This window comes from Zalophus californianus, chromosome 11 (assembly GCF_009762305.2).
Source record: "Zalophus californianus isolate mZalCal1 chromosome 11, mZalCal1.pri.v2, whole genome shotgun sequence".
Classification (NCBI taxonomy): domain Eukaryota; kingdom Metazoa; phylum Chordata; class Mammalia; order Carnivora; family Otariidae; genus Zalophus; species Zalophus californianus.
The window spans coordinates 100,526,009-100,552,462 of NC_045605.1; the positions used below are offsets into that span (position 1 = coordinate 100,526,009).

Genomic DNA, 26,454 nt, shown 5'->3' on the forward strand with positions numbered 1-26,454 from the left:
CTAGAGCGGAGTGGGGGTGGGGGCTATGGGTGAATGGGAGAGTGAGCGGAGGCGGGCGCGGCGTCGCGAGCCGCATGAATGAGAGAAACGGGCCCCGCGCGAGACGTCGCGCGCGCCCGGGACAGGGAGCCAATGGGAACGCTGGGAGGGCTCGAGACCCGGCGCTGAGGGCAACGGCCGCGCGCCGGCTCGAAGACGAGCGTCGCCGGGCGGGGGCGCGCGCAGCAGGGCGGGCGTGGAGCGTGCGGGGGCCGCGCGCGGCCTCTTAGAGGCCGGACGGCACTGCCAGGAGGCGGCGGCGACAGCGACGGCGGCGGTGACGGGAACCGCGCCGGGGGTGAGTACCGGGGACACCGGCCCCTGCGGAACCGGAAGTGCCGGGCCAGTGAGGTGGGAGGGGAGAGTGACCTCTAGGGAAGGGGGACCGAGGTGGGGGGGAGGTGGTTTGAGGCCCCATTCCTACCCCCGGGCCGGGTCATCCAACTGCGGCGGGACCCGTGGGCCCCGGAAACGGACGACGAGTAGAGGCCGGGGATCCGCGGCCGCCGGGGCACTGAACGGGTTAGTGCCCGGTCGCCCGGTCCTGGCTCGGGACCTCCGCGCCTGGCGCTCGGCCGCCGCCCCTTCCGCCCCCGGCCCTGCGCCCCGGGGCTCTGCCGTCTCCCGCAGCCTCAGTGGGCCCTACCGCCGCGTATTCCGTCTTCTCGGTCTCAGCCAGCTCTGCCCCAAATGGTGATTCTCCCTACCCCAGCTCCGGGGTGGGGACGGGGTGCTGTTCCCCTTCTACCTCCCCGCATTTCAGGTCCCTTGCCCCCTTTTGCTGATACTTACTTTGGCTCAAGCCTCATCCTGTTACCTGTTCTCTCCCATCCATCCGCTTCCTCCCTACCCCCACCAGTTGGGAGCTCCGTGCTTTTAGTACTTTGTACTTTTTGCCACTGGAGCTGGAATGCGTTTGCCAATATTTTACCTATAGGGATCTCTTTGTGGGACAGGGAGGTGGAAAGTGTTTTACCCACTTAGCCAAATGAAAACACGCTAATGAGAAGTAAGAAAGTGACTTAAAAGTTATGGAAAGAGGTGTAGGATCGTTTATGTGTTATACCCTAGACCATTTTTTGCGTTGGATTTTTCACTTCCTGGTTAATGCCACCTTGTCTAGGTTGATCTTCTCTCACATCGCTACCCTTTTATCCCAGTATCCCTTGTACTCGATCAGATCTCTTCAGAATGCTCAGTATCACTCATTTTTAATAACCCACCTAATGGTTATAAGAATTGTATTGCCATGTACTTGGCTACTTCCGTATGTAATAACACCCTTATTAAACTTCTGCTTGATTCCAACCAACATCTTGATATTTGGGTTATTCATGATACCTTGATTACTTTGTGTTCAAATTTACTATATTGCAGTGTTACACTACTTTATTTCAACAAATGATAACTTGTGTTATTGGTGGTACTGCTGATCTCCATTCACCCCTTTGAGGTACCTACTTGTATTAAATATTTATACAATATGATCTGTAGTTTATTTTCTATGTACATATTTCCATTCCATAGTTACTTTGTGCCTGAGTATGTCACACACATTCTTGTACACCTTTCTCATGCTGGTACAGATCCAGACTGCTGGTTGTGATGAACCACACTCACCCTGCAGTCTCATCTCTACTGCCCACAGCACATTCTTCTGCAAAGACTTGGTGCGTCTTTATTATACCCAATAAATTGTTCCGTTTTTGTCATCTCCCTTCTAATGTATATTCCCTAAACATTTCAAAGGTTGATCACTTTTGTTTCCCTGTATCGTACTCCCCAAATTGTATTGCCTTTTATGACCCTGCATTACTATGGCAATATTATCCCATGTGACTTTTCTCCTGTCAGAAAATATAATCTGAAATAATACATGGTGTCTAAATGATATTACTTACTCTAGATAAAATTGTAGCAGTGTAGCTTTCCATCTTCTCTACTGTTTGGGGTTTTGAGGGGAAAGGTTTTTTTGATTTTTTTAAATTTTTTATTTTTTTTTTTAAGATTTTATTTGACAGAGAGAGACACAGCGAGAGAGGAAACACAAGCAGGGGGAGTGGAAGAGGGAGAAGCAGGCTTCCTGCTGAGCAGGGAGCCTGATGCGGGGCCCTGTCCCAGGACCATGGGATCATGACCTAAGCCGAAGGCAGATGCCCAACGACTGAGCCACCCAGGCGCCCGGAAAGTTTACTTTAATAGTACTGCCCACAAACCAAGAATTTGCTTCTTGTTCACAAAGTTACTTAGGCCTAAATTGAGAAGGTTGGGCTTTGATTCCTATAGAAACTGTTAAATAATCATAAAATCACGGGCTAGAGGGGGTTTATCTTTTTTTAGGTCTTTAACAATTTCTTGTACTCTCTGAATGTTCACTCTATTCTAATATTGCTCTTTGGCCCTCTAATACTCTGTTTTTTTAAGGAGAGAGACAGTGCATCTTGAAGGAAGGTGTCTTTGCCTTCCATGCCACAGGTAAGAGAGGAAGTGGTGAATTCCAGGGCACATTTGTATTTCACTGTCTGAATCTTCTGACGTATGAATTTCTGCCACCGGTATTAAGGGAAATACTGAACTGCTTGGGTCAAATAAACTTTTATTTTTAATTTTAACAAGTAAAATTTTTGGTCTGCAGATTCCAAGATGCAGTCACTGGGCAAGTAGTGTAGTGGATGAGAAAGTGGTAGAAAGGCTTTGTGTTGGCAAAGGGGCATGTGAACTCTGGTTCTTAACCTGACTGCTCAAGTGATTAAGTAGAATGGCCTCAGGCATTCTCTAGCCTTCAATTTTATTGAGTGGGGTAAGGGACTGTGTCACCAGATAATGTGAGTTAAGTGCTTTGAGATCACAGATGAAAAGCATCCTATAAAATCCAAAGTGTTACTTGGCTACTACTGTCAACAGAAATAATTGTTACTCTTAATCATATGGGGAATGTGGGGCTCAGTTGACTTCTGATAGGCCAATGTAGGAATAAACTGTTGAATTGGGAAGAAAAGGACCAGCCTCTGTGGTTGACTCAGTTTCTCAGAGCAGCTCACCTTTTAGTTCAAGGACAGTCTTCACCCAGGTCCTTTCATGGCTTATTCCAGAAGACCAAAAACTCAGCTTTTGCCTCTTCAGGGTTATAACTAAAAAGCGTAGAGAGATAAGAGACAGAGACATACATGGAAGGGAAATGAGACATACTGTCCTAATTTTGAGGTTACTTTTTTCTTTTTTCATTGTTGCAATAAATACTCACTTTGTCCAAAGAGAATCTCTTTTCTAGGACTGCCCTTCACTGCTGTGCCCTTGTTTGTTTTTAGATTTTGATATTCTTGATACTTGTAACTGCCCATTTGTGTCAGGTGAGATGCACCCCTTATAAGAGCTAATGCTTTGATGACCTCAGGCCAGGTGAAACCATGTTCTCTTTCCAGTATGAACAGCACTTAGAAGAGTGAAGGATTCTGAATCCTTTCCCACATGCACATAAGTGAAGTGTATGCCATAAAAAGGCACTTTTTAAACAGAGTAGCCTGTGGGGTGTCAGCCTTGATGTTCTTAAGAAATTTGCTGAAAGAATTTATCTGGTGAAGATATTTGTGTTTTTTTTTTTTGTTGTTTCCCAGGTGAGGCACTGTAACCCAGTTGAATTCTGCATCTAGAAAGCCCAAGACTGAAGAAGATCAAAGACATTGACTAACCTGGAAACAGGGACTTCTTTGGAACTTTGCTTTCATCCACAGTACTGTTTTAGAACTATCATTGAGTGGAATTGATTTCTTCATCTTATTTTGTTAATTGGGAAGAACATGGCTTCAGGGATTTTACGTTTCCCTTTAGTTTTGCATGAACTCGATAGGAAACGGAGCCCTTAAAGGGCTTGGGAATAACAAGAAGAGATTGAAGACAGACAAGCTTGCTCGTGCTCTCTCTTTCTGTTTTCCCTCCCCCTTGGAAGAAAAGGATTTACAACTCAACCTTGTAACAGCTGCGGCCCAGCTTTAGCCATCAAGAGAAAATAAATAAAATTAAACCACCATTGCCAGACTACAAGCCCTGAAGTCAAGGTGTGGGAGTGGTGGCATTGAGAAAACTGCCTAAAAGGGACCAGGACTGCAGTAAAAAAAGCTTCTCTTTAAAACTGGAAGGGGCCTCAGGTTCCCTTTTGGATTAAAATAGAAACACCGGGCACACCTCTTTTAGGTGCAGCTCACATCTGGTGGAGTGTGGTAGTCGTGGAGGTGCTAGAGTGTCTCCTCAGAAGAATTTTTCCTTGCCCGAAGTGGTCTTCCCTACCCTGATATTCTCCCCTGCTTGTCCTTTGAAGACTTGCCTCCATCCATGAGCTATTCCCTGACCTGTCTGACGGCCCATGTTCTCCACCTGCAACCATTTGTATGTGTACAGCCTGTTTGTCTCCAGTTTTTAAACTGTACAACCTGTGTTTCTTAATCTCTCCCTCTTGCCTTGTTCTGGGGAGTGGTTATTCATCATTTGGAATCACCTTTCCCCCTCCCATGTGTTTTCCTTCATTTGAGATCTTTTGACCTTTGGTTTTTTTTGGGAGGGGGAAGGGTGATAATTTTAGATTTCTGTTTCCCTGGTTTCCTTCTGTACTCTTTTTCTCCGTTGTTCCCCTCATCCCATTTTCTTGTCTGTTCTGCCGCTGTGTGGGCCTGGGCTATGCGGCAGGGCAGACCTCCCATCAGAGCTCCAACATGCCCGCAGAGTCTGGAAAGAGATTCAAGCCCAGCAAGTATGTTCCGGTCTCAGCAGCCGCCGTCTTCTTAGTGGGAGCTACGACCCTCTTCTTTGCCTTTACGTGAGTTTTCTCCCAGTGGTGGTTTTTGGGGGGCTCCATGGGAGGTGAGGGGGTTATTTGTCACATGAGTTTTGCTAGTTACTCGCCGTGTGCCTGGGTGTCTTAATGTCTGATAGAGGCAACAACACATCTCAGAGACATGGTAAGCACAGAGAGAAAGGCCTATCCTGTCAGCCTTGTTAGAAATTTTACTCTGTTGAATCATCTCCCTTCCCCTGCCTCCCTTTCTTGGGCATCACAGATGTCTTTGTGTTTTCTTACCCAGCTCTCCATCATTAGATGATCGTGAACTAGGAAGGAAGTAGGAGGAAACCACCAGAGAGGCTTGAAGCAGCTTAAGCAATTGGTTCTGCGAGAGAAAGAACTAGAGGTTTTTCAAACAGTAATGGTTTTTCCCCAGGATGTCGAGCTGAGTGTACTGGAGAATTGCAGAATTGATTTAGGAGATAGACCAAGGAGACAGCTGGGCTTTTCCTGTTGCTCAGATGGTTTTCTCTGCACATTAAGAGCCAAAGCCTGGACCAGTGAAGGCCACTGGGAAGGGGCAGATTTTACTTAGGAAGAGTCCCGGCAGGCTGCCTTCACATCCCTTTCTGCTGGAGGGATGGCAGTCATTCCTGCATTCCCTGGTCCTGTTAGGAAAAGCGGTTGCCACCGAACATTTCCTGCTTAAGATATTCAGACTTTGTTCATCTGCCGGTCACTGGAGGAGACTGATTTATCTTTCCTCTTCCCACAGTATTTTAGCTGTTGACCACCTGGCCGGCCTCTTCGCTGTTCCCTGTTTATGAATTAACGTGTAGCAGGCTTCTGAACCTTAAACTGTTGAGTCACTGAGTTAGTGTTCTAGTTGTAGCTCTTGGAACAATCAGAGCATGCTAGATTTTTCTGGGGAGTTCACTTTGCCATGATTTCAGGCTCAAACCTAATTGTGAGATGCTATTTAGAGCAATGGGAGGTTGCTGGGAAGAGGAAGGAAATGGACTGAAGTGGTAGGGAATAAAAGCAGTTTGGACTCATTGAAGGATGAATGAAGCAGGAATTGCTGGGGAGGGGGCAGTTACTATTATGGGGAGAAACCTAAGAACCGATATTATCTGAGGAGGGGAGGAAACCCTCCCTTCCCCTCTAAATTGAGCTTCATATATCAAAAGGAATTCTAAAAGATTTGGATTGTTTGGCCTACAGAGTCAGTAAAGTAATGATGTTTTTCTGTTGAGTTTTTAAACAAGGAAAAAAATGAATCTCTTATCTAAGGTATGAGCATCATCCTGCTTTTTACCCGTTCTTCTGGAGGGTAGAGGTCATGGATTCTTTGGCCCCCAGCTCTCTAGCCTGAGCATGCCTGTTGATTCCCTCAAGGATCTAAAGCAGCCCTACTCTTCTCTATACTCTTCTTTATCTGACTTTTCTCATAATTTTTTTCTCTTGCTTAAATTCAGCGTGTTTAGTGTTCTATCCTTCATGTATTGACTGTCAATAAGGAGATGTGAGTCTTCAGTTTTAGACTTGTTTTTGTAAAGATTTTTTTTTTTATTTGAGACAGAATGAGAGAGAGAGCACGTGAGGGGGGGGAGGGTCGGAGGGAGAGGCAGACTCCCCGCCGAGCAGGGAGCCCGATGTGGGACTCGACCCAGGGACTTCTGGATCATGACCTGAGCCGAAGGCAGTCGCTCAACCAACTGAACCACCCAGGGGCCCTAGACTTGTTTTTGTTTCTGCTATTATGGCCAGCAAATAGAATCAGCCTTTTTTTAAAAGATTTTTTATTTTTTATTTATTTATTTTTAAGATTTTATTTATTTATTTGACAGAGAGAGACACAGCGGGAGAGGGAACACAAGCAGCGGGAGTGGGAGAGGGAGAAGCGGGCTTCCCGTGGAGCAGGGAGCCCGATGCGGGGCTCGATCCCAGGACTTTGGGATCATGACCTGAGCCGAAGGCAGACGCTTAACAACTGAGCCACCCAGGTGCCCCTTAAAAGATTTTTTAATGTTTAAGTAATCTCTATACCCAGTGTGGGGCTCGAACTCACGACCCTTAGATCAAGAATCACATGATCTACCGACTGAGCCAGCCAGGCGCCCCTAGAATCAGTATTTTATTTTATTTTTTTTAAGATTTTATTTATTTATTTGACAGAGACACAGCGAGAGAGGGAACACAAGCCGGGGGAGTGGGAGAGGGAGAAGCAGGCTTCCTGCTGAGCAGGGAGCCTGATGCGCGGGGCTCGATCCCTGGACCCTGGGATCATGACCTGAGCCGAAGGCAGACGCTTAATGACTGAGCCAGCCAGGGGCCCCTAGAATAAGTATTTTTATTTTATTTTATTTTTTTAAAGATTTTATTTATTTGAGATACAAGGAGAGAGAGAGAGCACATGAGAGGGAGGAGGGTCAGAGGGAGAAGCAGACGCCCTGCTGAGCAGGGAGCCTGATGCGGGACTTGATCCAGGGACTCCAGGATCATGACCTGAGCTGAAGGCAGTCTCGTAACCAACTGAGCCACCCGGTGCCCTAGAATCAGTATTTTATTTTATTTTATTTTTTTTAAAGATTTTATTTATTTATTTGAGAGAGAGAGAGAGAATGAGAGAGAGCACGAGAGGGAAGAGGGTCAGGGAGAAGCAGACTCCCCGCTGAGCAGGGAGCCCGATGCGGGACTCGATCCCGGGACCCCAGGATCATGACCTGAGCCGAAGGCAGTCGCTTAACCAACTGAGCCACCCAGGCGCCCTAGAATCAGTATTTTAACCAAGGGTTGGTCATATGAGATCTTTGTATCCTTGTAGCCGTTGTGGTTGTGTGTCAGGGGGGTGTGTTACAAGACCAGGTTGATACCCTTAGGCCTGCTTGATTGAGGAGGGTCTGTTTTCCTTCAAAAGGCAAGGCCTTGGGGCTCCTGGGTGGCTCAGTCGTTAAGCATCTGCCTTCGGCTCAGGTCATGATCCCAGGGTCCTGGGATCGAGCCCCGCATCGGGCTCCCTGCTTGGCAGGAAGCCTGCTTCTCCCTCTCCCACTCCCCCTGCTTGTGTTCCCTCTCTCACTGTCTCTTTCTCGTCAGATAAATAAATAAAATCTTAAAAAAAAAAAAAAAAGGCAAGGCCTTTGGGAAGCTGGGAAATTCAGGGGCCTGAGTGGTCTCTCTTTCAACCCATCTGTTCTTGAGATAGAGCAAGCAGAATCCTCATTCTTATTTTGTTAATCTGAAGCCATTGAAGTGCTTGGCTGGTTATACCAGTTTCGCCACAAAGAGTTGTCCTGACATAGGCATTTTCTGGACTGATAGTTGAAGCTATTTAACCTACTTTCTCATTCCCTGGTGCCAGAGAAATAGGGGCCCTCCTTATTCCATGGTCTCAGCCCCAGGAGAAAGAATTTTGGAGGACAGTAATGGACTTTGGAATTACTGCCTCTAATCCAGAGTTAGAAGAGACTTAAGTCATAGCTAGAGTTTCCCCTGGCAGTTTCCTCTGGGCTCTTTTCTTCCTCCAGTCTCCCCTGCCCACTTCATGGAGACAAACACCCTGTTTATTTTTTATCACCTAGCTCTTGGTAACTTGTGAAGTTCTCATCTCTTCCTTTACATCTGACCGTAGCAGTTCCTCTACAAGTATATATCTGGGCTGAGCTGCCTCTGTTGTCAAAAACTGTTCCCCCACGGATTATATCCTTTTTGAAGTTCAGTTCCTTGGAGGAAGCCCCCTCCCCTGGTTTAAAACTATATGCAACCTAAAAAACAATTTCTGGTTTCAAGTAGACAAGAGGAAGCCTTTCTTTTGTTTGTTTGGTTTTGTGTTTTTGACTTTAAAAAATTTTTTTAGATTTTTATTTATTTATTTAATTTATTTGTCGGAGAGAGGGAGAGAGCACAAGCAGGGGGAGCAGCAGGCAGAGGGGGAAAGCAGGCTCCCTGCTGAGCAAGAAGCCTGCCGCGGAACTCCATCCCAGGACCCTGGGATCGTGACCTGAGCCGAAGGCAGACGCTTAACCGACTGAGCCACCCAGGTGTCCCTTAAGATTTTATTTTTAAGTAATCTCTACTCCCAACGCGGGGCTCGAACTTAAAACCCCGAGATCTCTTGAGTCACTTGCTCTACCGACTGAGCCAGCCAAGTGCCCCAGAGGAAGGCTGTCTTTGAACCAACTCCTCTTTGGGGCCCTGAATCTGTAACTGTTCTGTCATCCTCTTCTTCTCTTCACCAGGCTGTAACTGTCTGTTCTTAGATCAGTCTAAGTCCCAAGTGGGAATGACTTCGGGACCTAGAGGACTGGGAGTAGGAGGGAGAGTCCCTTTCATTTGGCAGACATAATTAGTGGAGGCATGTAGGTTTCAACTCATTAGGAACAATTTACCCTTGGTGTTTCTCTGGCAGGTAGAGAAAGCTGTGAGCAGAATTTATCAGCTGGGTTTGGTCGCCAAAAGGTGATCTGCCCTGGAGAAGCTTGAATAGAACAGTTGAGGCCTTCCCTCCAGAACCCTGATCCCTCCCATTCACTGAATTTGTCCCGTACCAAAAGTAAGTGGGAGAGTTATTGGGGATTCTGTTTTAATTCTTTTCCTCTGTTGGGGAAGGAGAGTGTCTGCTAAATTAACCCTCCTCCTCCCCCCAATTAAATCCTAGACCCTGTGTTTAAGATAATGGGCCTGGATCCTCATCTGTCTTAGTTTAATCCCCTTTTGTGATTGGCAAGGGTAGGGGGCAGTGCTAAGTAAGAGGAATCAGCTCTGTTGGGGGGTCAGGAAACTAATTTTGGTAAAGTCTGTTAACCTTTGTGAATCTGTTCTTTGTAAAATGAGGAGGTTGACCGAGAGTAGTTTATTTAAGCACAGTGCCCCTTTTTCCAGTGAGATCTTACGTGGAACCCCAGTGTGTCAAACACAAGAGGAGGGCTGCTCTGGGTCAAGCGAGGCTGGTATGTGGAGGCCCAGCCACTTGGTGTCTCCTCTTTGCCTCTCTGGGGACCCCTGAGTCTTAGAGCTCCCGGCAGTGCCATTTGAAATAAATCACTGAACTGCCTCCCTAAAATCTCCTTGAGCTCTGAGTTAAGTCAGCCAGTGTCTCATTGTCGAGTTCTAAAGTTGGTAGGGAGGGCGTAGTGGTAAAATCTTCTGCTGCAAGCTGTCCCCTGTGGGAAGGATACATGTCAGGGTTGTCCAGAAATCCAGGACGGTCTTTTCCAGTGACCCATCCGTGAGAGCGCTTTCTTCTTTTCAGTTTCTGCCTCTGGCCCCTCCCAACCCTTTACCCACAGAGTTGGGTAACCCTAGTGCCTCTCCCTCTGGTCCTTTTTTTTCTTGACTGCAGAGGTGCTAGCACCTGATTTGAGTGGGAGCAGCCTCGTGATTTAGGGCATTAATTGAGCAGTGGATGTTCCTTTTACTTCCCACGTTGTTTTTTCATCCAGGAATAAGTGCCCAAGTCCTACATCTTGCACTCAGCTGCTTAAAAGTGTGCGTAAGACACGACATATCAGGTATCTTAGGAGAAACTTCCCCACCTAAGAGAGGAAAAATTGTTTTCCCATGGAATCTTGAGGATCCCCAGGGGCAGGAAGTGGGCTATTCATTCCAGCCTTGCTTCATCAACAAGGAACACTAGCCGTAGAGTCAAACTATGTGCTAGGCATGGGCGGAATGCTTAGACCTGTTCTTTAGGAGCTTAGTGCCTCTGTTTTAAGTGTTCTTGAATTTCTAGTACCTCACATAGGGGAAGTGGAATTAGGGATGAAGGTGGAGCTGGAATGATAATTGATGATGATGGTGATAGTTAATAATGGGGGGGGGCGTGTCTTCTATCCAGTGAATGCTCAGTAGTAAGCTAGCTGGTTTAAAAAGAATTCCAGGATCTTTTCAGATATTGTCTCCTTCATTCTAACATCTGTATTATGTAGCTGAAGTAATAAGATTGGAGAGTTTTCTGTAGATTACCTAAAGCTACATAGCAAAGCATCGATTGAGACGGGATTAAGATCCAAAGCTTCTTGACTCCTACTTTTTCTTACCAGCAACTTAACCATTTTTTTATGATAGGAAGTATTAGGGCTAGGAAACAGATTTTTCGGGAGTGTGGATATTTTTTATTTTTTTTTTTAAGATTTTAATTATTTGACAGTGACACAGCGAGAGCAGGAACATAAGCAGGGGGAGTGGGAGAGGGAGAAGCAGGCTTCCTGCTGAGCAGGGAGCCCTGTGCGGGGCTCGATCCCAGGACCCTGGGACCATGACCTGAGCCGAAGGCAGGATGCTTAACGACTGAGCCACCCAGGCGCCCCCAGTTTTATTTATTTATTTATTTAAAAGATTTTATTTATTGACAGAGTTAGCGAGAGCAGGAACACAAGCAGGGAGAGTGGGAGAGGGAGAAGCAGGCTTCCCACCGAGCAGGGAGCCCAGTGCGGGGCTCGATCCCAGGACCCTGGGACATGACCTGAGCCAAAGGCAGACGCTTAACGACTGAGCCACCCAGGCACCCCAGTTTATTTTTTTTTAAGTCATCTCCATGCCCAACATGGGGCTTGAACTCACAGCCCTGAGATCAAGAGTCACGTGCTTTTCTGACTGAACCAACCAGGTGCCCCAGAAGTGTGGGTATTGAAACCCACTCTCTCTGAAAACAGAAGTGCTGGATGGGTGGGCAGAAGAACCTGTTCTTCCTGGGTTGGTATAGGTCTGGGAGTCTCATCAGTGAGTCAGCCAGCCTTCTGGGCTCCAGCCACTCCCTCTGCTTTGGAACTCTGGGATTATTGCCGGAGGCTGAGGACCAGCCCTGACGGCTCCTCCTCAGTCCAGGCCTCGTCGTCTTTCTTCAGAGGCCGCAGATCCAGACAGGCCACTTGGAGTGGTCGCCTAGGAATTTGGCAAAGTACTGTAGCAACAGCAAGCCCCTCCTTGAGCCAAGTAGAATATGGGATGTGGCAGGAACAGGCTCTGCTTCACGCCTCTCCTTGGTGGGGTGTTCCATCAGCTGGAGTGTGAAGGTTGGAAGCAGTGGGTCCTTGATTTCAGTCAAGGGGCAGATGCTGCCTGGGAAGTGGAGTTATTTGCATCATTTCTAGATGCTGCCACTGTGGGGGTAGGCTTATTTTGGCAACAGATACTGAAACTGGATTGTAGGATTACACGATTCAGCTGGGATGAGTCGGTATCAGGAATGTCACAGGAGCGGGGCGCCTGGCTTGCTCAGTTGTGGAACGTGCAACTCTTGATCTCAGGGTCGTGCATGTGAGCCCCACGTTGGGTGTAGAGATTACTTTAAAATCTTTGCGGGGGGGGGGGGAAGAAAGAGTGCAGGGGTGACATTCATTATCCAGGGATGGGTGGGTGGCAGCGTACCCAAGAAGTTGGGCGATTTTCTTCATTTGGAAATGCAGAAACTGAAGAAAAAAATGGGGTCAGAAAGAGTGCCATTTGGGCCTGCAAGGGGCTGACATCTCATTCTCTCACCTTAGCTCCCCTCAGGGATCGAGGAACCTTTAGTCTGTCAGAAGCTCAAGAGGCCACTGTAACTATAGTCGTCAGTTCTAGGAATGAGACTTTTAAATCATGGGCACCTCAGTGTTATAAGGATTTAATTTCTTTTTCCCTTCTAATTATCTTCCCAGGCTGTAGGAGTCAAGTGAGTCACCCCTTCTCCTCTTCCCCTGGCGGAAATTGAAGCGACAGCGAAGTGCTAGGGAGGGGCTCTGACCTGGATGACTGGTTTTCAGTTTCTGTCCCTCCCTCCTAAGGAGCCTAGGAGGTCAGCCTTTGGGTGGGGCTGTGTAAGGACTCTTCTTGCTTGTATTCTACCCCAAACCCTGCCGGAGTTTGGGGACCTCCTTTCTGAACCAGAGAACCCCCCAGAGGAAGAGGCTTCTGTGGGAGACGTGGCTAGAGGAAAACGAGAGCTGTGACTGAGGGTCTGTTTTCCCCCTGAAATCCGTGCCTGCACCTCACTTCATTATTTTGTTTCCCAGTTACGTACTCACCTACCCAGAGAAGCAAAGAGTTCATTGATATTTACTATCTGGAAAGCCTACCACACTATAAATATTTACTTGATTTTTTTTTTTTAATGAATGGTGAATTTGAATAAATAGATGGGAGGTGGTAAAGGCTTGTGAGATGCTTTGCGACAATCAATTTTGTCTCTTATTAGTTTATATCTGAATAAGGAGCTCAGTAGCTATGAATTGTCTTGAATCACTGTTCAGGGCTGTGCTTTTTGTTTTGATGGAGACAGACCTCTCTCAACAGAATCCAGGACTACAGCGGATTCATTCTCCAGACTCATTTGCTGTCTTGTTCTCTAGGCTCCTTCGTCCTCTCAATGAACTCTTCCTTTACTTCTGGCTGGTCTAGATAAAGGGGACAAGGTCAGATGCTGTCCTCATTCTGGAGATTAAGTTCTCAGCCACAAAGCAGATTAGGGTATTTAGCCACTCTCTCGTAAAGGGAAGTTCTTTGGGAACTGAGATAGGAGAGAGAGGGCATTTGATAGTACTGACAAAGCAGCCAGCACTCAGATGTTTTTTGGAAACTTCCAGCTCCCAGGAAATCTGCAGAAAGGAAGAGTTCTTACAGCATTCCTACTTAGACTCATATCCTGAGAGAAACTGAGTTTAATCCTGGACTAGGGCATTCCCCTCTATTTTTTTGCGGGGGGGGGGGGGTCAAAGAAAAGTTACCTAAAGCATATCTCTTGATTTGGACCCTGTGGAATATTGGATATGTTTGGCCAGTTTCTTTTTCCTATAGGATTTAGGGCTGATTTGGTCTGCTCCCTTTTTTTCCTCTCCCCTACTCTTCTACTTGATTTACTAGTTCTAGATCTTGATAGCCATATTTATCTGTGTGGTCCTGTCTCCCTTGAGAACTAGCTTTTAGTTGAATAGATCTCTCAGGACTATCTGATGCAGTGAAGAAATTTTAGGCATTTAAGAGTGGTTGGAAGCCAGCTGGGAAGAGGCAAGGGGAGCCAGAGAGGCAGGTGGTATCCCATGCTTTGTGCCAGTGTGCAGGTCAGTGGGGCATGGCTGAGATCCAGCAGCCTTGGCCTGCGCAAGAGAAGGGACTGTAGCTGGCACCAGTTACATACTTCGTCCCTAGCTCTTCTGCCTGGTTAAAAGGAGATAAGGATAGATTCTAAAATGTGAAAAGATCCACAGGGGAAGAAGGAATCTGAAGAACACAGACCTTTAGTACAAGGGGTTATGGTAGGAGAGATTCTGAGTCTTGTACCTTGATCTAAAAGAAGCATTTCTGTGGGGAAACTAGACCCACTTGTTGTGAAGGATGAAGATAATTTGAGACAGCAGAGGTGAAGCACACACGATTTATAGGTATGGGGGCTGAACCTTTCAGATTTTTATATGGTTGGTGTCCCAAGCGTTAGGGGCAGCCCCTCATTTTCTTTATTATCTGTGCAGCTGTCCAGGACTAAGCCTCTATGTGTCACCTGCAGTGCCCATCTACAATGCGATTGTTTTTCTCTTTGTGCTGGCCAACTTCAGCATGGCCACCTTCATGGACCCAGGGATTTTCCCTCGAGGTAAGATCTCCTTCTCTCTCGGAAACTCCTCAACTATCTTTGAAAAATAATGGGTTATGGACATACGCATTTGGTCCTGGGCCTTAGGATTCTGAGGGTTTTGGGATACTTCAATAGTCTAATGATGAAAAGTGGGTCAGAGTCTTCCAGAGTAGGTGTCATAACTTCTAGTTGGGTTCATTCACATTGGGTCAACTTTTTGATTTTCAGTTACTCATTCAGCAGAGATTCATTTTGAGCATATGGGTCAGGTGTTATCCCTAGGCACAACAATAATTTAGTATGATTTAGACAGTTATAATAGGGTGGCGTGAACTGTAGTGAAGGCATGAACAAGATTCTTTGAGGCCATAGAAAAGGGTGCACTTTATCTGCCCCAGTAAATTGGGGAAATGCTGCGAGGAGGAGGCAGGAACAACTTTCAGTGGAGGAAGGCCGGGAAGCACATTTTGGGTCCAGGAAGCAGCATGTGCCACGATGCCGAACTCTGTGGGGTGGAAGATAAAGCACATGGTGGGGCCAGAAGGGGTAGTAGGAGGTAAATGAGAGCCAAATTGTCAAAGACTGTGTGCTAAATTAAATAGATTATATTTCTTCCTTTGGACAGTAGGAGGTCTTTAATTGGAGGAATCTCAGGATCAGATTTCCTTTTACAAAAAATTCTTGAAAGAATGTACAGTTACCTTTTGGGAGGCTATTGCCATAATGTAAACCAGATGAGAACTTGAAGTTCTCAACCAGTAGACTCAACAGATTTCTTCATGACCATTTGCTTATTGGGGGAGAGTGAGAGAGTGAAGGAATTGTCTAGGGTAGTCCCAAGGCTCCTAACTTGGGAGATAAGTTGGATGCTGATTTTTATAAACCAAGATGGGCGTTACAGGAATGTTGAACATGTTTGGAGGGAAGATAGCTTCTTAAGACATGTTGAACTCGAGATAGTATGGTCATTCAGATATAGTTGCCCAGTGGCCAATTGAGTAGTCAGACTAAGAGACCTTGGTCTCAGAGGCTTCAGCCATGTGGTGTTTGAAGCAACAGGAGTAAGAGTGTCTACAGAGAAAGTAGAACGAGATTAGGAAAGAATCAAGGTCAGATCTGACCAGCATTGGCATTTTAATAATGAGCAGAGGAGGAGGAGCCATTGGAGAGTGATTGGGCAAGAAAAGTTAGTAGGCGAAGAAACTGGACAAAGTGGGAACTAAGGAAGGTTCATGAAGTTCATGATGGTTGGCAGTATCAGAAATTAGATCCAATAGTATGAAAACTCAAAATTGCCCATCGTTTTGGTAACTAAGGAATTTATGATCTTGACAGGAATAGTTCTAATAGTGTGTTTAGGTATGTATGTGGGAAAAATACAGTTAAATTAGCGAAACTGTGATGGTTTGGAAGGCAGTGAATGGGCAATGAGGAAGCAGAGCCCATGAGTATTCAGATTACTCTTTCAAGAAGTTAAGCAGAGAAGGCAGAAGATGCAGTGTCTTAGGAGAGAGAGAGGGCTTTGTTTTTTCTTTTTTTGTGATAGAGAAGATTAAAGCACTCTGGTAGCCTGAGGAGATAGAAGTGGAGAAGAGAGAGAAGCTGGAACTGGAAAAGGGGGATAATAGAATTACCTCCTAGAGGGAGGATGTGCTTTCCCATGCATTTTGGAAGGGTTAAGCTTACAGAAGCAGCAGGCTGTTCTGGCAGAGGAGGTGAGAGTCAGGAACTGTCAGTAGAGGTAGAGAGAAGTTGGTAAGAGTTGGTGCTGATAACCAGTATTTCTCTCACCTGTGAAGTTAACTTGTAAGGGTGAGGCATAAATCTGGAAGACAACTTTGGAGACATTGAGGTTTTCCTGAGATCATTGTGCTCACAAAGCCGGTATCACTGTGCTTTATTTGTGACTTCTGTCTCAAAGATTAGTTGAACCTAAGGAACTTGGGAGTCCCTAGCACCAAGGAGGGCTATTTTTTTTTTTTTAAAGATTTTATTTATTTATTTGACAGAGAGGGAAAGAGAGCACAAGCAAGGTGGGGCAGCAAGCAGAGGGAGAGGGAAAAGCAGACTCCTCGCTGAGCAAGGAGCCCAATGCGGGGCTCGATCCCAGGACCCTGAGATCGTGACCTGAGCCAAAGGCAGACGCTCAACCGACTGAGCCACCCAGATGCCCCAAGGAGGGCTATTTTAGTGAGCCTTTATTGTTCATAATTTAAATATTTATTGATCTGTATGAAAGGCATTATCCTGGTCATTTGGGATTAGTTTTTTTTTTTTAAAGGTTCTTGCTTTCAAATAGCTCAGTCTATAAAGAAAGATAGGGAAGATGTTTCTATGAATAAATATCCTGTACTGTGCTAAGTTATAAGCGTAACCTAAGAACCACATAGTACTTTAAGAAGAGAAGGTGCTCACTTCTGGTGTGGAAAGATCAGAAATTTCAAAATAAGTAGCATTTTAGTTTTTTTTCCTTTAAAAGAAAACTTTTTAATAGTTTTTTTTTTTAAAGATTTTATTTATTTGAGAGAGAGAATGAGAGAGAGCAGGAGAGGGGGGAAGGTCAGAGGGAGAAGCGGACTCCCCGCTGAGCATGGAGCCCGATGTGGGACTCGATCCCAGGACTCCAGGATCATGACCTGAGCCGAAGGCAGGCAGTCGCTTAACCAACTGAGCCACCCAGGTGCCTGAAAACTTTTTTTTTTTTAAGTAAAGATTTTAATAAGTAGTAAATATTCATTATGTAGAAAGCATAAAAAAGACAAATACCACCTGTAATTTCACAGCCAAAGGTAACTACTATGGGTGCGCCTGGGTGGCTCAGTTGGTTGAGCCAACTGATTCTTGGTTTTGGCTTGGGTCATGATCTCAGGGTCCTGGGATTGAGCCCCCCATCTCCCTCTCCCCCTACACCCCCCCTTGCGCTTGCTCGCTCTCAAATAAAATAAAAAGATAACTGTTCCTATTTCTTTCCAGTGGTTTGAAAATTTAGATATATAACATTTACATATAGCACTTATCTATAGCAAATGTATGTGCGTTTTTTTTTTTTTTTTAAGATTTATTTTAGAGTGCACACATGCAGGGGAGGAGGGGCAGAGGGAGAAAGAATCTCAAGCAGACCCCTGCTGAGCAAGGAGCCCTACACAAGGCTTGATCTTATGATGTCATGACTTGAGATCATGACCTGAGCCGGAATCAAAAGAGTTGATGCTTAACTGACTGAGCCACCCAGGCGTCCCTACGTGTGTGTATTTTTGTTTTCTATTTTCCAAATGGGATCTTTTTGTTTGTACAGTTCTTTACCTTGCATTTTTTTCACCTATTTATATTTTAAAGCATTTCCCCAGTCAGTGAAAGTTGGAAACTTAATTTTTAATCCCTGCTCCTTCATTTATTTAAACTTTCCTTCCCATGTGTATTTTTTCTAGATTAATAATAAAAAATAAAAATTGTATACTGTAGATGAGAAGGCAAATAGTGCCCTTTAAGTTTTGAAGTAGGATCGTGAGTTTCTGATAATTGAAATGGAAAGGGCATTCAGGTAAGGAGAATGGCTTGAGCCAGCAAACGATACTGAAATGTATACGGAATTAATAGAGTTGGGGAAGATCTTTTGGAGAAGGGGTTTGTGCATGGAAAAAAAGGGTTGCTGTTAGTTCCTCTCTTGGATTGCTATAGTTTTCGTGCACTTGTAGACATTGTACTGTTATGCAAACTCATTACATATGTGCTTTGATATGTAAATTCTTTACAAATATATTCGTAGTATGTAAACCAAGTGTCAGCATACCCATATCAGAGCTACCTCTGAGTCATATTCTCTTGAACCTCATTTTCAGTGTGTTCCAGTAGTGTCGTATACAGGGCTGATCTCACAGTATTAGTTATTAGTTCCTGTTCTCTCTTCCCCAGAAGACTGAATTCCTCGAAGGCAGAGGCCATATTTTAAATACCACTGCATCCCTTATGCCTAGTACAGTTCTGGCATAGTTGTTTTTTAATTGATTTTTTTCCCCTGCAGCTGAGGAGGATGAAGACAAGGAAGATGACTTCCGAGCTCCCCTTTACAAAACAGTGGAGATTAAGGGCATCCAGGTGCGCATGAAGTGGTGTGCCACCTGCCGTTTCTACCGTCCTCCTCGATGTTCCCACTGCAGTGTCTGTGACAATTGTGTGGAGGTACGAACCCTGACGGGGGTAGGCCTAGATGCCTAATCTAAGTTCTCTTCTTCCTACCCATTGAATAAGAATCGAATCCTCTGCATTCTGGGTCTTGGGTGCAGTATAGCCCTGGCTGACTATCTGGGCTGTATTCTAGCTCTTTCAGAAAGTGTTACCAATTAGATGAATGGGTAAAGAAGTGGTATATAGACACAATGGAATGTTACTCAGCTATAACAAGGAAGGAAATCTTGCCGTTTTCAACGACCTGGATGGAGCTAGAGAGTATAATGTAAGTGAAATAAGTCAGTCAGAGAAACAGATACTATATGATTTCACTCCTATGTGGATTTAAGAAACAAAACAAATGAGCAAAGGGAAAAAGAGAAACAAACCAAGAAACAGACTCTTAACTCCAGAGCGCAAACTGCTGGTGACCAGAGGGGCGGAGGGCAGGGGCGGGTGAACTAGGTGATGGGGATGAAGGAGGGCACTTATCCTGATGGGCACAGAGTAATGGAGAGAACTGCTAAATCACTAGACTGTACACCTGAAACTAACAGAACACTGTATGTTAGCTATACTGGAATTAAAATTTAAAACTTGATTTAAAAATTTTATCTTGGTCTTAGATTATATAACAGCTATAAATAGCAAACACTCTTATGTGTATATATGGATGTATATGTACATTTAATGTCTATAATTTAGATGAAATTGGAAATAAAGTATTATCAATGATGAACGCATGAGAGGTAGAGCATAAATATTCTTCTGTTATAGGAGGGACCCCAAGTGGGCATAGGCTTTCCCAACTCTGTAGCCTTCCTGACTCATCTTTTTGGTTATTTGTCCTGGCTTTGTGTTACCTCTTGCATCCACTACATCATGCTGTCTGTTGCCTTCAGATCTTACAGCTATATTTCTCTTCCTGCTTATCCTTCTGCATCCCCTGTCTTTTATTTTTAACCTTTTTTCCCCAATTTTTTTTTTTAAAGATTTTAATTTATTTATTTGACAGAGGGAGACAGCGAGAGAGGGATCACAGCAGTGGGAGCGGGAGAGGGAGAAGCAGGCTTCCCGCGGAGCAGGGAGCCCGACGTGGGCCTCAATCCCAGGACCCTGGGATCATGACCTGAGCCGAAGGCAGATGCTTAACGACTGAGCCACCCAGTTGCCCCTCCCCCAATCAGTTTTTACTTCACTCTAAGCAGTTGTCTGCCAGATTTTCCTTCCAGGCCTCTCTTTCTCATGAATCTTGATATTTTTGCAAAGCCTCTGATATTCATCCCTTTCAGAGTTCCTTGGTCACATTGGATAAACTCTTGAGAGAGGGCCTTGGCCTTCAATCAGCCTCTGGAAGGTCTTCCCCCTTACTGATCGATAGAGAAAGATAAAGTGCCTGAGCTTATTGTTAATTTGGCAACTAAATGGCGAACACGATGGCCTGTTACTGAAAGCAGCGCTTCAGTTCTGACATTTGGTCCCTTTCTTGACTGAAGTGATCTAGGGCTGTGGTCCAAGGATGCTTCTCAGTGTTTCTCTTTTTGCCCTTAGGAGTTTGACCATCACTGCCCCTGGGTGAACAACTGTATCGGTCGCCGGAACTACCGCTATTTCTTCCTTTTCCTCCTCTCCCTGACAGCACACATCATGGGTGTGTTTGGCTTTGGCCTCCTCTATGTCCTCTACCACATGGAGGAACTCTCAGGGGTCCGCACGGCTGTCACGTATCCTTCTGTGGGTTGCGGGCTCGGGAGCGGGGAGGAGGAGGAAAGTCGAGCATTGTGGTAGCGAGGGTCAAAGGGAAGGTGGTTCTTGTAGGGGCTGGGGATGGTGAGATCATGCTGCTCTGTTCTCCTTGATTCTTTGGGTTTAGAATGGCAGTGATGTGTGTGGCTGGCTTATTCTTCATCCCTGTAGCTGGCCTCACGGGATTTCATGTGGTGCTGGTGGCTAGGGGACGCACAACCAATGAACAGGTACGGGGAGAAGTGATGGGAGACCCCCTGTAGAGCTGGGCGTGAGAATCTTCGCCCTCTAATGAGTTGTGGAGTGCTTCCATAGATGGATGCCCAATGAATATTTGTTATGATATAGTGTCCATGCTCCTCATGAAAGCACAAGAACGGGACCATTTCTTTCTTTTCTTTTTAAGATTCGATTTATTTATGTGACAGCGAGAGAGAGGAGAGAGGCAGGCAGAGGGAGAGGTATAAGCAGGCTCCCCACTGAGCAGGGAGCCCGACACAGGGCTCAGTCCCAGGACCCCAGGACCATGACCTGAGCCAAAGGCAGACAGACACTTAACTGACAGAGCCACCCAGGCACCCCAGAACCATTTATTAGTTAACAGACATTTGCAGAATGCTCACCGTATACTGGACAATTTGAGCTCCGAGCTTACAGAAACAATAGTAGACTTAGGCCAGCCCTCAGGAAGCTCATAGTGCCGCTTAAAGAGAAACGCTTATTCTTGTGCTTATAATAAAGCTGACCTTATCTGCTTCCTTTTATGTATATTATCTTAGTTTTCAGTAGTGAGCTGTACATCCCCATTTCACATAACACTGATGTGTGGGGTCAGGTAGCTACTATGAGGCAGCCTTAGGATTCAAACTGAAGGCCCTGACTCTGGAGCTCCCATTCTTAACCATTATGACTATAAGTTTCTTGATGGTGGGGTTGTGTTTTACTCATTTTTCTATCTCCCAAATAGTGGGTGCACAATAATTGGTTATCGATTTGTGTTTTGGCCTTTGGAGGTCAAGGTCCATCGTCTGACTGATAGGGCCTGTTTTTCCTTCTTCTAGGTTACGGGTAAATTCCGAGGAGGTGTGAACCCCTTCACCAATGGCTGCTGTAACAATGTCAGCCGTGTGCTCTGCAGTTCCCCAGCACCCAGGTACACCTACCCCTTTGGTCTAGTGTTCACTCTTGGTCAAAACGTTTGTCTTTGGGCTTGTTCTCAGGGAGGGTTGGGTGGGAGACTGCCGTTCAGGGAGGGTTCTCTTAGCCTGGGAAGTGCCTGCAAGGGAGAGCCGTGGCATCCTTTAGTGGACCCCCTGAATTCAGTTGCTATTCTTCAGGTATTATGGCTACTCTCTTTGAGAGTTGAGGGTGAGATTCCCTCCAGAGTGTCTTGAACTAGGTATCTGCCCAGAAGCCTAGTCTTGGTGCTGTTCTTCATGGAATCTAAGAAATCAGTTCAATGCTGAGCTTTTCGCTGTCTTGGTCAGACTGTTCTTGTATTTGTAAGAATGTTTTATATAAGATAGGCATCCACTAGCTATCTTAGAATGAATGAATGAAAGTCCTCTCATTTTTTGACACTCAGGTATTTGGGGAGACCAAAGAAAGAGAAGACGATTGTCATCAGACCTCCCTTCCTTCGACCAGAAGTGTCAGATGGGCAGATAACGGTGAAGATCATGGACAATGGCATCCAGGGAGAGCTGAGGAGAAGCAAGGTGAGGAATTTAGGGAAGTAAAGTAGGTAACTTGGGGGCTTTCATGGCAAAGAGATGGAAACTTGCTTTCAGTTGACATTGCCTTTACAGGATTTCTCAATTTCAATTAACTTGTGTTAAAAATTACTTAAGTACGCGGGTGCCTGGCTGTCTGAGTTGGTAGAGCATGCGACTCTTGACCTTGGGGTCATGAGCTGGAGCCCCATGTTGAGTGTAGAGTTACTTAAAAAGAAAAAAAAAATTTTTTTTAATTACTTAAGTACATATCTTCTTTTTTCCATTAGATTGTAAGTCCACTGACAGAAGTGGAGTCCCTTCATTTCCATGTTTTCATAGGACTTAATGTAGCAGTTTCAGATGGTAGGAGCTCAACAAATAGTTGGTGGACATGAACACATAAGTGACGGAATTAAACCCTTGTTGAAAATTTTTCTTTATCCACTGTCATCCCCAAAATGGCTCTCATCCCTTGTCTTCTAGTCCCAGTTTAGAAATATATAATTGGCGCCCCAGCACCCCTCTAATACCAGTTTAATACTTTGAGTTGTCCTTATACCCAGTTCTCCAAATTGATTTTCCCTCATTTATCCAGTCTAAGGGAAGCTTGGAGATCACAGAGAGCCAGTCTGCAGATGCTGAACCCCCACCTCCTCCTAAGCCGGACCTGAGCCGTTACACGGGGCTACGAACACACCTCAGCCTGGCTACTAATGAGGGTAAGAGCAGTGGCAGGAGCGAGAATGTTACTGTGTGCTGTGGAGAAGACAGGCAGGCAAGGCCTGGGAGGTGATACTCGCATCGTGGCTGAGAAAACCCAACAGATGGGCGTTGAGCCACTTTGGACAGCTAGGGGAGGAGAAAGGCAATTCCATGTAGCTAGTGGCAGTGAACTGGGCTTTTGTGGGGCGGGGACGGTCAGCATCCAGATGGACCAGAGAACATCCTAGACATGTTTGTGCATTCTCTCACTCTGCGTTCTGGGCCGGTATGCGTCTGTCGTCTTGACTGCAGCTAAATCAGGTTCCTGGGACTTTTGTTTTGCTGGTATATCCATTCCTACCTTGTTCTCCCTCTGTAATTTAAGGAACTCTGGCCAGGAGAACGGCTTGTAAAGTGGTGTCTCCCTGGGCCTTTCTTCCTGCAGATAGCAGCCTCCTGGGCAAGGACAGCCCTCCCACACCTACCATGTACAAGTACCGGCCGGGTTACAGTAGCAGCAGTACGTCAGCCGCCATGCCTCATTCCTCCAGCGCCAAGGTACTGAGTACTCTGGAAGGAGGAGGGTTGTGATGTATGTCAGCTGTTCTGGGAAAAAGAATAGTGGGGGAGGGAAGGAAGAGAGGCAGAGGGAAGGGAAAAAACCAGACATTTTACTGATTGTTGACATTACTGGGATTTAATCTCCTTGACAGTGTGTCCTTCATCAGAGAGGGGCAATGTAGCATACTAGGTAAAAGCACTGATTGCAGCATCATAGCTGAGTTCAAAACCCATCATGGGCAAGTTACTTAACCTCTTTAAGCCTCATCTTTTGCATCTTAAAATGAGATACTATTTGTTCCAGCTCGCTGGTTTGCTTTAGGTGTGGAACAAGAGAAAGTGTGTAAAAAGTTCTAAGCATACTGGTGGGACATGACTGCTTGGGCTCTGGGGCCTAGCATCTGTCCCAGGAGGAGGAGCACTAAGAGCATGCTGTCGTTTCTCCCTCAGTTGAGTCGTGGGGACAGCCTGAAGGAGCCGACCTCAATTGCAGAGAGCAGCCGCCATCCCAGCTACCGCTCGGAGCCCAGCTTGGAGCCAGAGAGCTTCCGTTCTCCCACCTTTGGCAAAAGCTTTCACTTCGAGCCCCTATCCAGTGGCTCACGCTCCTCCAGCCTCAAGTCAGCCCAGGGCACTGGCTTTGAGCTGGGCCAGTTGCAGTCCATTCGTTCAGAGGGCACAACCTCCACCTCCTATAAGAGCCTGGCCAACCAGACACGCAATGGAAGCCTATCTTACGACAGCTTACTCACTCCTTCGGACAGCCCTGATTTCGAGTCCGTGCAGGCAGGGCCTGAGCCCGACCCACCTTTAGGCTACACCTCTCCCTTCCTGTCAGCCCGGCTGGCCCAGCAGCGGGAAGCCGAGAGGCACCCACGTTTGGTGCCAACCGGCCCAACACACCGAGAGCCCTCCCCAGTCCGGTACGACAATCTGTCGCGCCATATTGTGGCCTCCCTTCAGGAACGAGAGAAGCTGCTACGCCAGTCACCCCCACTCCCAGGCCGCGAGGAAGAACCAGGCTTGGGGGACTCAGGCATTCAGTCAACGCCGGGCTCAGGCCATGCCCCTCGCACTAGTTCCTCCTCAGATGATTCAAAGAGATCACCCTTGGTCAAGACTCCACTGGGACGCCCAGCCGCCCCCCGTTTTGGCAAGCCAGATGGGCTAAGGGGCCGGGGACTGGGGTCCCCTGAACCAGGCCCAGCCGCCCCATACCTGGGCCGATCTGTGTCTTACAGCAGCCAAAAAGCCGGTGTCACCCCAGCTGGTGTCTCTGAGGCAGAGGAAGTAGCCCTGCAGCCGTTATTGACACCCAAGTAAGTATAAGTCCATCCTGACCATCCGTGGACTCAAAATTAGCATAGCGTCCTACAGAAGGTATCATGACTTCACTTGTGTGCAAGTGGACTCAGAGGGGCCTGCTTGTAGATCGCTCGTTTCACTCTAGCTGCTGATTAATACTTTTTTCTTAATCCTGTCTTCCCAAAATGTATTTGCCTGAGAGTAAGAAAGATAGCTGCTGTTGGAGAGAAGGAATAAAGAGAGGAGATAGGGCACCAGGTTTGTTTTAAGCAGGGCAATAAAACAGGTAGGAATGTTTGGGTAAGAAAGTACGTATATAGAAAAGTATGTCAGTTTGTTCTCGTAACTTATAAAACGGTCTCCCTTTTCTGTGTTTTGTGTCCCACTTCCTGACACCTACCTCTTTTTCTCTTCCTAGAGATGAAGTACAGCTCAAGACCGCCTACAGCAAATCCAATGGGCAGCCCAAGAGTATAGGCTCTGCCTCCTCTGGCCCAGGCCAGCCGCCTCTCAGCAGCCCCACAAGGGGCGGAGTCAAGAAGGTGTCAGGGGTGGGTGGTACCACCTATGAGATTTCCGTGTGAGCCTTCGGCACCTCCCTTCCCCCCACGCCTCTGCGCCTACACCAAAGGGCCCCAGGTGGCCACCTTCCTTTCCTCAAGGGGTTCCCCTCCCCTGCATGGACATTTTTTTAAACCACCGATTCCAAGAGGATGAGGAGCGTTTTATAAAATGCAATGGGGATGGGGAGTCGGAGAGTTGGGGCCCTGAGACTGGGGTAGCAACGCCCTTCACCTTTTAAGACCTTCCCTTCGTTAACCCCTGGACCAGACTCAGTGGACATTTGTGCAATTGCTCGCCCTGGAGGGAACCAGATCATTTTTAAACCAGAAATAATTTTTTTTATTATTGTTACGGATTCTATTTTTTTCCTCTCTGCGTTACCAGGTGTGTGTGTACATATATATATATCTATATCTCTATATATATATATATATTATAAATATCAAAGAAATTATATATCTATCCTGGGATGGGAAAATGAGGGAGGGGTACGTAGGAGGGCTGTCTTACTCTTCCCGTTCCTCAGACCAGCAGGAAAGCAGCGGGGACATCCATCGAAGTCTTCCTCTTCCCAGTGGTTCCCTCTCTTTTGTCCCAGTTACCAACTAAGGAAACCGCACCCCCCTGCCGTTGGGGCGTAGTGATCAGGAAAGAAACCTTGGGAGAGGCGAGTCTGGGGTCTTGGTCAGAGGAAGGAAGGATTCGGGAGGAGAGTTCGTTTTCTAGGTTCATTGGCACTTAGTTTCCCCAGGAAAGGGGTCACAGCCCCATGACCCTGGTGGTGGTGCGGTCAGGACAAGAGCTTGACTGAGCTCCAGAAACAATACTGTATAACGCCCCCCCCTTCCTGGGGGAGAGGGATTAGGGTGGGCTGCTTCAGTCCCCTCAGAGCCTTCCCCCAACTCACACGGTTAACATTATTTTTAAATCCAAGGCCGGGAGAGATGAATCCAAAAAGCAATATTTTTCATCACATGCCAAAAACGGGATAGAGAGAAGGAGTGGCAGGCCTAGGCCCCTCCGATTGTCCCTTGGGGGTTACCCCTCAGCCCACCTCAGTATGGTGCTGGGTAGTGGGGGTACCTGGGTTCTAACCTCTAAAAAGGGGAGACCCCAGCCTCTAGACAGAGGCCCTCTTATTTTTTATTCTGATTAGCCATTTTAAACCAACAAGGAATAAAAAGAAATCCTGATCTAACCAGCTCCCCCTGACTTGTGTTATTTTGTCTGGTTAAGGCAAGGTGAATGATCTCTGGCGGGAGGTCACAAAGAAAACCTCGTAAGCTTCTCTGGTCCTGGCCCACCCTTAGGCAGCACTGTAGTGGGAATAA

The 26,454-nt window shown here is 46.5% G+C and overlaps 1 protein-coding gene across 4 annotated transcripts; it reads left to right on the top strand.

Moving 5' to 3' along the window:
• On the top strand, positions 1-26,321 carry ZDHHC5 (zinc finger DHHC-type palmitoyltransferase 5). Of its 4 annotated transcripts, XM_027581384.2 has the most exons (13): positions 1-337; positions 2,464-2,514; positions 3,654-4,849; positions 14,260-14,381; positions 18,385-18,542; positions 20,082-20,254; positions 20,404-20,506; positions 21,338-21,429; positions 21,862-21,994; positions 22,587-22,710; positions 23,139-23,251; positions 23,705-24,573; positions 24,978-26,321. In XM_027581384.2, the coding sequence occupies exons 3-13, from the start codon at positions 4,746-4,748 to the stop codon at positions 25,141-25,143; spliced, it is 2,157 nt and encodes a 718-aa protein (XP_027437185.1). In that variant the 5' UTR covers positions 1-337; positions 2,464-2,514; positions 3,654-4,745; the 3' UTR covers positions 25,144-26,321. The 4 variants fall into 4 exon arrangements, with proteins under 4 accessions (XP_027437185.1, XP_027437184.1, XP_035579048.1 ...); XM_027581383.2 differs by lacking the exon at positions 2,464-2,514; XM_027581385.2 differs by lacking the exons at positions 1-337; positions 2,464-2,514; positions 3,654-4,849 and adding an exon at positions 14,108-14,172.
• Positions 26,322-26,454: the final 133 nt, after the last annotated feature.